We start from the raw sequence: 13302 nt of genomic DNA on the forward strand, positions 1-13302 counted from the left end.
TTACCTTCCCAATCTCATATTACCATCTCAATCATCATTATAGGTTCCTCTTCTTTTTTTTTCTTTTTTTTTTACAGTGATGAGAAGAGCCAAATGATGTCCACTGCCTCTCACTACATGCTGCCTTCCACTGTCAGCACCAGTTTGCAAATTGATGCCAATTTGATGTGTTTCTTTGTTCTTTAAGACTGTTTGTGTTCAGTTACTTAAATAATACTGTATTGTAACAATCTATGTTTACCAGTACCAAAATAAAGCACTTATACATTATACACAGGTAAAAAACAATGCCTTCAGTTACATATTTCCATATATGTAATGTTAAAATGACCCTCTTTTGAGCTGATTTGTTTGGAGCTCCGTTCTCAAGAATCCTTCCTGAGTGCTAAACAGGGTATTACTGTACTATTAAAACATTAAAATGCCATGCAACTCAGTCTACTAAATAATTGCAAAATGTTATTTAGTGTAGTAAGAAATTGTCCTTTTTTTGTAGGCAACTGGTTCATTTTTAAAACTTGCTTTTTTGTGAAAGAAGACTGAAAACGTTTTCTTCCAATACGGTACTTACCTCCTCTCAAAAGATTAGCTTTTTCTTTATGCATGTCACAAGCCTTCCACTTCTCCCTATTGGAATTGCTATATTCCAACATGTCTCATGCAAATCATCATGCATCACCTCCTAACCAATAGGAGCATGATATGCTCGTGTGATGTATGTGACTCCCTTTACACTCTTCTACCGAACTATCACTTCTCGTTTGGCAGTGTTTGAGTTTGGACATGCTCATTTGTGTGCATACTTCATGTTTACCTCACAAAGGGGTTAGTTTTTGACTTAATTTTACTTTCATTAAATCAATTCCTATATTTGTATTTCAGTTAATTCTAGTTGCTTTATTTCTGCACTCGAATTTGGTGAACCTCTTCTGTGCAATGAATTCTGAAGTTAATGTTACCACTTCAGGGGTTACACCAGCGACCAGTGTTTTTCTCAGGCCTCAGATGCGGATGACCCAATAGTGGATTTATGTGCTTTTATATGTCAAGAGATCGAAAATTACATGGGCCAACCTTTGTTCTCAGACATTGACCAGGCTCCTCCTGAGCCGGCTACAGGCTGATGAGGACTTTGATCGTCTTTTTCCTCCTCCAGAGTTTGCCGTTCCTTCCCATTCCCAACTTGAGGAATCTCCTAGGCCTAATTTGGTTATTGATTTTGTGACTCAGGTTTGTGATGTTTTATCCCTTTCACTTATTTCTTGTTCACCTCATCCTTCCTTGTTGCATGAACAATCTTTCCAACCCTTTTTGGTTTTTCCTCCCTCCCTTGGAAATTCATGCTGATCAATTTGCCTCACAATTGAGTGAGGGGATTAGCATACCACACACCCCAAGGACTTGTAATCAGTTCGTCCTTTCTTACCATCGGGTGGACTATCCATTTTTAGATCAGCAGCTATTAGGTTCCTTGTTACCTATTTGGGGGATGGCTCCTGAATCAAATATCAGTCTTACCCATGCTCAATATTCTCACCTGCATATCACCCTTACCAATGTATTATGGTACCTTTCTTCCATATACCTTTCTACACAGAAATCCGGTTAGGTTTTCTATAGATACCCTTGCCTTTCTCTCCTCCACTTTAACCCGCATATTGTCTTTGGCATTACATATGTGGTTTCTTTGTTGTTGGCACCTCGTATGTAATGATGCCATATTGGATTGAGTCCGTTTACCCTCGACATAACTTGGAGATTTATGTATGGCCCCATTTCTGAGACATTATGTCTTTGATACAGTCCTGGAAACTATAGAGCCTCGGGTGACATTGGTCTGCCAATAATCCACCCTTAAAAATATTGTAACCTATTTGTCTCAGTCAGAGCCTCATATGCCTCCAATTCCTGTTTCCCATTCTTCCCCTTTCCAGTCCTTACCTGTTCCTACTTGGGGTACTTCTCATCATCTTCCTCGACAATGCACCCCCTGTTGCCACCAGTACTGGTGATTACCCAGTGGGTTTGGGTCTGGTGGGAGCTCAGTTGCTCGAGTTTCTTCATTGCTGGCATCCCTTCAGCGATGATCAATGGTTGCTTTAAGTTCTGTCAGAAGGGTTCATTGTCCAGTTTCTTTCCCCATCTCTGGTTTCTCCTTTTCCTTCCCACCTTCTCAAGATCCCGTGTCCAGCCAGTGTCGTAAGAAACAGTTGGAGGATTGCTCTTGCAACAGGCAATCGAACCTGTCCCCCATCTTTCTAGAGGTTCTTGGTCCCGCCTTTTCGTTGCCCCCAAGAAAACCGGGGATTGGCGGTTGGTAATCGATTTATCTCACCTCAACCGGTTCATATCACTACCCAAACTCTCTTCTCTCACCCTGAAATGGGTGTTTTCATCAGGGTTGTGGATAGAAAAAATGAATGTCTCCAATGCTTACCTACATATACTGATATCACCTCAATCTCATCCTTATGTTTGGTTTGTCCATGTCAAGGGGGTTTACCAATTTTGGGGCCTCCCCCTTTGACTTGCCTCAGCACCTTCCGTGTTTTGTTGAATAGTCCATGCTTTTGCACGTCATCTCCATGCTCTGGGGCTGCAATTTCATTATTACATGGATGACTGGCTTCTTCTGGCTCATTCCAAACAGGAATTGGCTAATCATATTCGGCAGCTACTTTATGTGGTGACTCAGGTGGGCTAGTTGATCAAATTGGAGAAATCATTCCTAAAACCCACTCAATATCTTGTACATTTGGGGGTCTTTTTTGACATGAACATCAGTTGAGCACTGCCTTCTCCTTTACGAATTTGTTCAATGGAACTTTTGGTTCACCACACCCTCTCTTCTCAGCCACGTACTGCTTGTGAGATTCTATAGCCTTTGGTGATTTGGTCTTCCATGACAGCACTGATCCCTCTCAGTCATGCCCATATGAGATCCCTTCAGTGGGCACTTCAAAAACAATGGAACCTTGCTCAGGATGCAGAAGGGGATTGCTGCCTATCCTTGCCATGCCTAGAGTGAATAACTTGGTGTGGTCTGCTTTTCAAGATAAGGTTTTGTGGTCACCCATTGCACTGTCTCCAGTGATGACATTCCTCCAGACTCTCCACTGCACTGTCACCCTTTTTTCTTTGAGTGGATTGTGGGAGTCATTGCCACTGTCCAGTTCCAAGCTGCTGGAGGGGTTGACCATGGAGGCACCCTGCTGAATAAGTTCCACACAATAAACAATCAGTTACAGAGTAGGGCAGTGGTGTTCTGTGTGTGTAGATGACGTAATATCCTCCTATTTGTGCTAACCAATACAACATAGTGAAACATCAGAGTACAGTTCACCCCTTCAATTGCATGGATGTCGGTACCCTGGGAATAAGTTTTGGATTAGAGTGAACCAATCAATATAAGTCCTCACATGGATTTGGGTTGTCTATCTTTGTCCTTCAATTTACTCTGTCTATGTTGTGGGTCACAGTGGTGGTACGTGGAGTTGTTACAGTTCTGTCCTTGACTATCCCTCCTCCTTTTCTTATGGGGATATTATTACCATTGGATGGTCCTAGCCTGTACCCTGGTTAGGTGAGTTGATTCTGGGCAATTGACATCCATTTGATACCGAATGTCAATTTCCCAGGTTGATAGCTCAGAGCTAATCCTTGTGTCACACCTGGGAATCAGTGTGGGTCTTAATCCCCGGTTATTGGGTCTGAGGTGAAGACAGTATGATCCTCTTCCTACCCTCGTGCAGATGCTAGGAGGTTTTTGATGTAGTTGACTTATCGAGTATGGTCCACCGCACTATAGCCACTCTACACCCAGGGGTGTACCCTCGTTTACCCACTTTTCTCTTGAGGGATTGAGTTCAATATCTTTCTCTGATTAGGATCATCACTTTCCTACCACATTCTCTCCCACTTGGATGTGCTCCTCTCATTTTCTGCCCTTATATCTTACACTTTTTACACATGGGTAAGGAGTGTACCTGGCTCAGAAGTGGTGTGGTTTTCCTCTTCTGATCTGTATCTCTCATTTTCAGGGGTATTCTTCGGATGCTTTTGGTGGGTGAATCTCTCATTCCCTTGCACCAGTCCCTCATTTTTCTCAGTGTGGAATTTTAACTAATCATGTAAGAGGAGGTAAGTTCCAAATCGGAAGTTATAAGTTTCCTATATTGAAAACATATTTTTCCAATATATACTTCCCACCCTTCTTCCCCACTTTTCTCCAGTGCTGATATCTTCTGCCAAATTTTGAAGTGATAGTTGAGTAGAGGAGTGTAGAAGGAGTTACACGAGTATATCATGCTCTTATTGGTTAGGAGATGATGCATGAGAGACATGTTGGAATATAGCAATTCCAATAGTGATGGTGAGCAGAAGGTTGTGGCATGTGTAAAGAAAAATGTTGCATACAGAGGGCAGCACTGAATGAGCATAACTAATCTAGTTAGCAGAGGTAAGTACCTACCACAAGTACATTTTCAGTGTAGGAAAATTATAACTCCCATCAGTTCCTTGAATGTCATGTATGTAACTAAACTTTTTATAATTCAACTTCCAGGTGTGGCATCAGGATACATACAAATACTGGTCTTTGGCTGTCATGTTTCAACTTCATCTAAGTTGTGTGAGTTGATAACCTTTGGGCACACTGAGAAGAATTTTGTTAAATCCAGATTCTGCTAACAGAGGTCTTAACTGGTATAGGTTTTGAACTGTTGTAATAGGCAAAATACACCTGTACAGAATTTGCTAATGATGAAAGATTTAGTTCTGAATTCTGCAAAGAGTTACCTGCTGAGATAGAATAATTAAATCCAACTGGTGTTGACAGTAATGCATAAGAAAATAGTGTGTTCTGTCTTTCTAACTTTTGTTGTCAAATTTGCATTACTATTAGCACCAGACAAGTCTGATATAGCTCTGAACACAACAGTGGAGCCTTTTGCTGAAACACAACCAAATCAGACTGTATCCCTTAAAGAGGAGAAGACTTTGAATAATAAAAGTATTATTCAAGAGGGAAAGACAAAGGAAGCATTATTAGGGGAGAATGAGACAGGGATTGAGACTAATACAAGAGGTTCTCAGGTATATTTTGTAAATGAAGAAGATGCAAACAACAGTGCTGCTACAACAGAAATGCCTTTCCTTGAAACTGAAATTTCTTATTTATTAGATACACTCAGTACAGTAAAAGAAGAAAATGTGACATCAGTAGATGCTACATACACAAGTATTGCACCTAAAAACAATGCACCTACAAGAGAAGAGAGCTCAGAAATATTCCTTGATGATCTGTGTGTGTGTGACCTATATGTGGGTGTATGTGATGTTAATTGTTGTTGTGACATTGATTGTTCTGCAGATGACAGGAAAGTGTTTACTGAGTGTTCAAAGGTGTGGCAAAGTTTAGATTTTCGTTACTGTCTACAGAAGGAGATTCTCTACAGGAATAATACTGAGTATAAATTAGAAAGAACATCTAGTGGAATTTTTTGTATTGTACATGATAACTTAAAGAAACGTCATCTATATAAAGATGCTAAATCAGTAGAAAACATAGAAGAGTTTAAACAGTTACTTCCACCAAATATTTACCCATGGTTTTCAAACTCTTTTGAAGAACTAGTGATCTTTTCCAGTAAAGAGTTTATGGTAGGTGATCCACTTTGGGTTGTTTCAGTTGGAGTTGAACAAGTAAATCACTGGTGTAAGTATCAGGGTATATATGTGATATTCTTTAGTTTAAGTAACTTGAGAGAAATTATGTATATATATGTTATTAACAGTTCTAGTTATTACTTAAAAAAATTATTGTAAGTAATAAATTTCTTACATATAACTGCTGGAACTCTACATTTTAGCAAATATTTTGTTAAACGTGATTTTTGTTTGATTTTGAAGAGTATCACATTTTAATAGCATTCCAAAAATTATTTAAAATGTTATTAACTGTCATTTTCTGGTAATATAGTTCTCTAATTATTAGGTACTGTACTTTACATCAGTGACTTCCTAATTCTTAGATATGATACTTGACATTAGTGATTTTCTAATTATTAGGTACCATACTTTACATCAGCTATGTTGTACATTACTGGATCACTACTACTTGGATACTGTTTGTGCATTACTGTTTTACGGCTACTTTGTACTGTGCTGTACATTACTTGTTTAACCCTTTTGCTGCATAGTTCGGATATATCCATAAACATTTATACCCACTGACTGTGAAATTCAGATTTACTCCATGGCTACCAAAAAAAGTTTCCTTCTACTGCGAAATGCGTGAATATGTAATGCCAAGCCTGCATGCATGCTGCCATCTGTGTTCTACACCGTGAAACCCTGGTGTTTATATGCCTCATTACAAAATTGCAAACTTTGCAAAAACACGTATAGGATCTATATAAAGACAGCTTCTTTATGTCTTGGATATTGTTATCTAAATAATTTGTTTTATATTTTGTAATGATTCTGGCTTCTTCTTCACTACGTTTTACCTATATTTATGCCATTTACTGGAGAACACTTTTCTTCTCACTTTCCTCAATTTTTTTTTGTTTAAATTATTATTTTTCTCTATCCGATACAGTTTTCAAGGAATATTACTGTTAGATATAGAAAATACAGCTTCTTCCAATATTGAAAAAGTAATACAAAGGGTCATATTCATACTTTAATTTTGTGGTGGATAATTAACACTTTTTGGAAATCAGCCTGAAAATTAACTGCGCAGTGAAAGGGTTAATACTACTTAGGTACTATTTTATATATTTATGGTTTACTGCATATGTCTTAAATAATACTAACTGAAGACAAATCTGTCTAGTCTAGACACATTGGTAGTGTCTGGGAAAAGCCAAAGCATGAAAATTTACCATGCCAATGTTTAACTGGTGTTCATATTTTTAGATTAGCTTAGAAATAATCAGTTATTGGCTGAAGTCCTAACTGGATTGCTGTCGACTCCAGCTGTGTTGATTTCAGAAAACATTAAAAAAATATATTTTATGGTAATTAATAGTTCAATTAAATGAAAACACTGACATCTAATGTTTCCGTTTAATTCTGTATTTCAGTGAAGAATGTCTGACTGTTATTTTATTAATATGTGAAAAACAAATTGAGTGTTTTAACACCCCCTCTAGATACAGTTATTAGTTCCTGAAAAAAGTGTGGAGGGGGTTTGGATCCCTCCCCTAGATCCATGTTTGCTTATACAACATTAAGTACAGTTATTAATTCTGGAAAAAATGGCATATAGACCCCTTTCTCCTTGATCCATGCCTGCTTTGCTATATTGCTTAATATTTATTAATTTATGAAAGAAATTATTAGGGATTCCGCCCCCCTGGACCCCTCTCCTAGGTCCATGCCTGCATATACAACATTAAAGAATACAGTTACACTATTATAAGCTAAAAATGTAATAAAATATAACACAACAGTAAGTATACACCTTGTTTAACATTTTAGGTAGCTAGAGAATTGGCGGTGGTTGGTGACAGCCAGTCGTATTCCTTCTGTATAGCCTTAATAACCTTGTCATAACAGAGACAGGGCAAGCAAGTTTAGTGGCAATGGAATTGAACCCAAGATCCTCCTCCCATTATGTAACATTGCGCTTAACAACAAACATTGGTAGTAATTCAATTATTTGGATAATAGTTGGAATAACTGAAACAATAAATACGCAGATACCTCAGTATATATATTAGTAGATTATTTTCATGATTATCAATATAATCAGAATTTTGATTGATTAGTTTGTAAGACACTAATTGATGTAATGGCTGCTTTTTAGTAATTGATTATATTAATTAAATTGTCCAACTCTAGATCTCTAAACTCATTACTCTGCTTAACGTACATGTTCATTGTTTGACTACATGACTGAGTTACAAAAACATTATCACAACTCTTCTTAACTCACAAGACTGAAGGTGTGTTTCCTTCAAATGTAAGGTTTCTGTGCATAGCTTAACTACAGTAATGGATATGACAGTATCATAATTTCTTAGAAAATCTTATATAATATACCATATGTTTCTACTTCTATCTGTTTACAGATTTAACAACTTCTACTTGAACCCTTTTCATTGGATGCTCTGTTATGGAAACTTAGAGACTTTTAGAGACTACTTTTCATGCTTTATCTAACAATGTCGGATAAAAGTGTATTAAACTTGGATTTAGCAGAGAAGATCTAGTTCCTGAGTTGGTTAATAACTGACATTCGACACCCTCTTTTTTAAATTTACTATGTGTAATATTTCATTAGCATCATGCATGATTGATCTATTAAACAATAGGTGTTTTTTATGGTTCTGGCTGCAGTTAGGTGTTGTTGTTTTTGAAATTCTGCAGTTACTTGTTTTTTATACTTGTTTAAAAAATTTTTGTAAAAGATGCAAACCTAGCCATTTTGTGAAATTGCTCTCTTTTGTTTTTTTATGGATGCCTGCAATCACAGGCAGTTTGCAGTTAAAGAATTCTGCTTGCTTTTTATCTCTTCATAAACAGTTTATAACAATGTCTTTGCATACTGCATATGAAATTGTTAACATTTTCTTGTGCTTAATTCCTCTTTGTATTTTCTACTGTGTTAAGTCTGCCATTTATTTCTCTTATATACTGAGTTAATCTATGAAAGCCTGGGCCATATACTTATTTTTCCATAAGCTCATCTGTACAAACTACTTCTTTTAGATTTAACCCCATCACATGTGGCGTATTTACTTCATCCACCTTTATTCTCATTAGCTTACTGACTAACCCTTTCTCAAAGTTAGGTTTTAATGTGTCTTGTATTATTAGCTCATTTGGATGTGCATAAGCCTGTCTTATCCTGTTACTTAACTCGTGAAATTTGTGCTCAAATACTGGGACAGATTCACCTCTTTGCTGATTATCATGTTTATTTCATTCTAATGCTTAGTCTTTTGTGTCTTCTATATTATTTTAATAGTCTGTCACTTAAAAATATCTGAGGTAAGTCTCAAATCATTGTATAGCCTAATAAATCTCTTAGTCTTACCCGATGCTCTTAACCTGAGTATGTCTTCTTTTTGTAAACCTGTCTAGTCTGAGATGCATGCTTCCTCATCTATAGCATCTAAGAAACTTTCAACATTTTCTTCCAGTTTACCATAAAATAATGGAATAACATTTGTAAATGTTTTGGGCAATTTGACCTCATGGGAACTGCAGCTGCCACTTTTGTGTTAGTCATTACAACGATTCTGGCTCATGTACTTTCTTCTTTCTTTATTTCTGCTGTAGCTGCCACAACACGTAGTTTTGAGACTAAAAAATGTAGATTTCACAAAAAAAATCAAAATGAATGAGGATGCATATTCGTTTGACATCAATGTTTTTCCCTTTTCTTCAGTTTGTTTATATTTTTGTTAACAAACATAATAATAAATAAATGTTCATTGTGGTAAAAGAAATAATAATTTGATCCAAGTAAGTTTTATTTCTTCCTGGTTTGTAAAAGATCCTTACATGATAGAAAAAAATGAATATTATTTTTGAAATTTGTGTAGGTGAATTATGGAAAATCCATTATTAAAATTAAAACAACTTTTATGAGTTTAGATTTGCAGGCCTGTGTATTTAGTGCTGGTTCCACAATTATATAATTTTGATACATATAAAGAACTTAGGAGCATATACTCAACAAATCTTCATTACAAAAAAAGAACTTGTACTCTTTTGGAAGCTGAGAATTGCATAGGTGGAACAGAGGGCATGACTAGACTGGGCAATCTCTTTTAAGTTTACTTTGGTCTCATTATCACACTCATTGCTAACCACAAGTTAATGGTCTGTCATAAATATTTGTGACAGATTAATATATAGTAGTAAGTAACCTTTCCCAGGAATTTGATATTTCTTTTTGTGTTCTCTCAACAGAATATCTAGCCTTGGATATAACATCTTGGCTATCTATGCACCAGAGCGGCACCCATGTGATAAAATGCAAATATATTTATGTTCAAAAGTGGTTGCTTAACTAATCTGTTACGTTGTTGTTTTTATAACTTATACTTCCTAACTATAATATGCTTTTTATATGAACAATACAAGAAAACCACACTGATAATCTCTTATTCTATAATACTTGCTAACTTGCAAATAATACTTGTATGGATATTACTATTGACTTTGAATTTTATTCCTTTTGTGTACTTGTTTCACTACTATGTTTTATGTTTATCTGTAAATCGAATAGTCTTTACAGTATAAAAATTATGTGAATTCTGGTATTCATGATTCATTAAAAATAAACTTAAATAGTAAGAGAACTTGTAATGAAGCAGGTTTTATAATGTTTTTGCAGATTTGCCAGGTTCTTTAATGAGTAGTTTTTGTGATGGCTCTATACCAGTGAAATACATGATCAACCATGTTTCTTCATGTGTACGACTTGTATCAAAAAAGTGTGAGCAAGACCTTGCTCTTACAGCTACAACCTATTATCAGAAGTTCTATATATTAAAGTCTCTGAAGCTTTTTTTGAAAGAAAAGGATAAAATCAATCCAAACACTACAGAATCTAAGCAAGTTTTGTGTCAAGAAACTGAGGCTTGTGTACCTGTCATACCAACTGGACATTATCATTGCTGGAATATTGGTGGTTTACCAGATGAATGCTTTTTCCCTGCTCCATACTTCAATGAGTCATCTAAGGTATGTCACAATGTTGTTACAGCTGTTATGTTTAATATCATACATAATGGTATACATGGGATAAGCAATGCAAGTGTAAGCTTTGAGATGGCTTCTGTACAAGTAGGAGACACAGAAAACCTTGTATCACAGAAGTTGGAAGTTAGTTTTCGGTGGGAAACAAACAATAATGTAACTTTTCAACGAAGTGGAAATCCAGGTTATATTGTGGGTGAGCCAGTCCTAGCTGGCCACTTGGATAGTGTTTTAGATGTGAGTGGTTTATCTCATTCTGTGATTTTGCTGGACAGTGATAGAAATAACTGGTTTACCATTTTAAGAAGTTCTGCAAATAGTAGGTGTGATTCTCTCCAAAGTCGGTTACCGATACAGTTTGGTGAAGACATGCATTCTGGGTGTGTCCTTCACTTAAATAGCATTACTCTAAGAACTAAGGGCTGTCAGTACATTCAGAAAATGGTTATGCTTGCCTTGGTAGGAGACAACCCTCCAGAGTATGTTGGCAAATTTGGTAACTCTGATAGACATGATCTTAATGATTGGTTGAGAATACAAGAAGAAGGTAAACCAACAGAAGAAATCTTGGAATTAACACCAGATGGTGTGTGTCCAAATGTTGTGCTTGGACTTAACATTAATGTATTGTTTGCAAATATGGGCTCTCTAGCTAGTCCTCAACCTATAATTATTGGTGTTTTGTTTAAGTTCTCTGAACCTAAAGAAGTGAGGGTTCATTGTTTTGGGGTTTACTGCTCTTCTGTGGCCAAAGAATGGACTCAAGTTGTGAGAGTGACCACATCAGTCATGTTTGTAGATGTTTCAGAACAATCTGTACCACATTATGTCCATCCACCTGTTTTAGAAGCTAGGCTACCTCATGATTTTTTCTATCCATTCTTATCAGCTGGGAATGATAAACAAAGACAGTTGCCCAGCATTCTACTATTTTGGTTGCTGCTTTTACTTACAAGTAGATAGGACTTATCCAAACTCATTAAGTATAAAATAACTTCAATATTTTGAACCAGCCAATTAAACTGTGAACTTGATTTTAAAGTGTACACATTTGAATCAGAGATTTTTCATGTTTAATTTACTATTTATTTTGTGGTATGTTTTTTAAATGCTGTTTTTACATGCACATTTTTTAAGTATTTCTTGTAGTTTAAAAAAAAAAAAGACTTGAATTATGCTACAAATGCAGGCTTTGGAGATGATAAATATATATGAAATGCTTTAAAATAATTTTAATTTTTTTTAATTTTTGAAGGTTGTATATTTGTTGAAATACTGAACAATTCAGTGTCTTAATGTGTGACTAGTGCTGTAGGTGTATGCTTACAAATACTAAAATAATAAATGTATTTTTTCAGTCTACTGATAAGTATTAATTTGAAAACTATATACTTTCACTTGTTTACACAACTTGTGTATTTGTGTCATTAAACTTGATTGTTTTCAAAGAGTGTTATGTTCTTTAATTTATCAAGAGCTCCTGTAAAGAAGAGACCACTCTCATAAGAAGCACAAGTATTTGGTCAGTTTTTGAACACTTATGTTTCAAAAATCAACAGTTAATTTTAGAAGCTTGCCACTGTTTGCAAGATTTATCATTTACAGTATGTTTCTAAGTGTGAATACAAGACACAATTAGTATTCCAATATGATATCTTACCTCTTCTTACAAAATAGCTTTTCTCGATATATATATTGTCCTCTATCAGCACAAATTTTCAATGCTCGCCACTAGCCATCCATCTCCTGCTTCTTCATATCTAAATATAATTGGTTATGTAGCAGCTCTCAACCAATAGGAGAGTGACACAACCCCTATCATAACCAGTGCCCTCTCCACATTTGTACTCCTTAATCACTTCTCAATTGGCAATAGTACTGTACAGACGTGCTTGTTTTTGCTCATCAATTGGTCTATGTTTTCCTTTATACTACACACTTAATTTTTCTTTACTATGTTTTTGTTATTTCTTTATTTACAGGGACCTTTTTGCTAGTATATTGTGGATCCCACTTTATGGTGAGTGGTGACTGACCAGGTATACTTTTTTTTTTTAATCTGCAATGTCCATCCTGTGACCATGCTCAATTTCAATTATATTGTAGTTCTTACTGCGGACTAGATATGCAATTCCAGATGCCACCAGGTGTTGGTTGTGAGTCTCCATTCAATTGTCATCTATGCCAAAATAGTTACGTTGCAGGATTAGGTTATGCACTTCGTAGAGGTGGGGTGTTCCATAGGACCACTAGTAGAACTTCTTAGTGATCTTTTGCTTCATAAATACAATTCCAGATGCCGCCAGGTGTTTGGTTGATCAACTCCATCAATGTGGTGGCTCTGCCTTTCAAAATAGGGTATCACTGTCACCTGTTACACAGTCTCTGGTGATTCAGTCCTCCAGACTCTCCATCACGTTTTCTCCTCCTTTCTTCTAGTGAAGTATGAGAGTCCTTGCCATTTACCAGTTCCTAGCTGCTGGGGTGGTGGACCATGGAGGCCTGTCCTCCTGAGTGATACCTCATACCACTCAGTTGAGAGTAGGGCAGTGGCATTCTGTGGGTGTCAATGGCGTATAGCAC

General features: G+C 36.3%; 1 protein-coding gene across 3 annotated transcripts in view; it reads left to right on the forward strand.

Annotated features, from left to right (window-relative positions):
* LOC106467747 (tectonic-1-like) overlaps positions 1-11689 on the forward strand; it is a 32107-nt gene extending 20418 nt beyond the window's left edge. For 2 of the 3 annotated variants that reach the window (XM_013928124.2, XM_022395930.1), the window contains exons 2-3: positions 4565-5716; positions 10355-11689. In XM_013928124.2, the coding sequence (XP_013783578.2) occupies positions 4840-5716; positions 10355-11682 (2205 nt within the window). In that variant the 5' untranslated portion in view covers positions 4565-4839 and the 3' untranslated portion in view covers positions 11683-11689. Of the gene's footprint in view, positions 1-148; positions 278-4564; positions 5717-10354 lie in introns of those variants that run through there. The other variant, XM_022395931.1, reaches the window with a different exon arrangement.
* Positions 11690-13302: the final 1613 nt, after the last annotated feature.

Source organism: Limulus polyphemus, unplaced genomic scaffold (genome assembly GCF_000517525.1).
Source record: "Limulus polyphemus unplaced genomic scaffold, Limulus_polyphemus-2.1.2 Scaffold2727, whole genome shotgun sequence".
Lineage (NCBI taxonomy): Eukaryota > Metazoa > Arthropoda > Merostomata > Xiphosura > Limulidae > Limulus > Limulus polyphemus.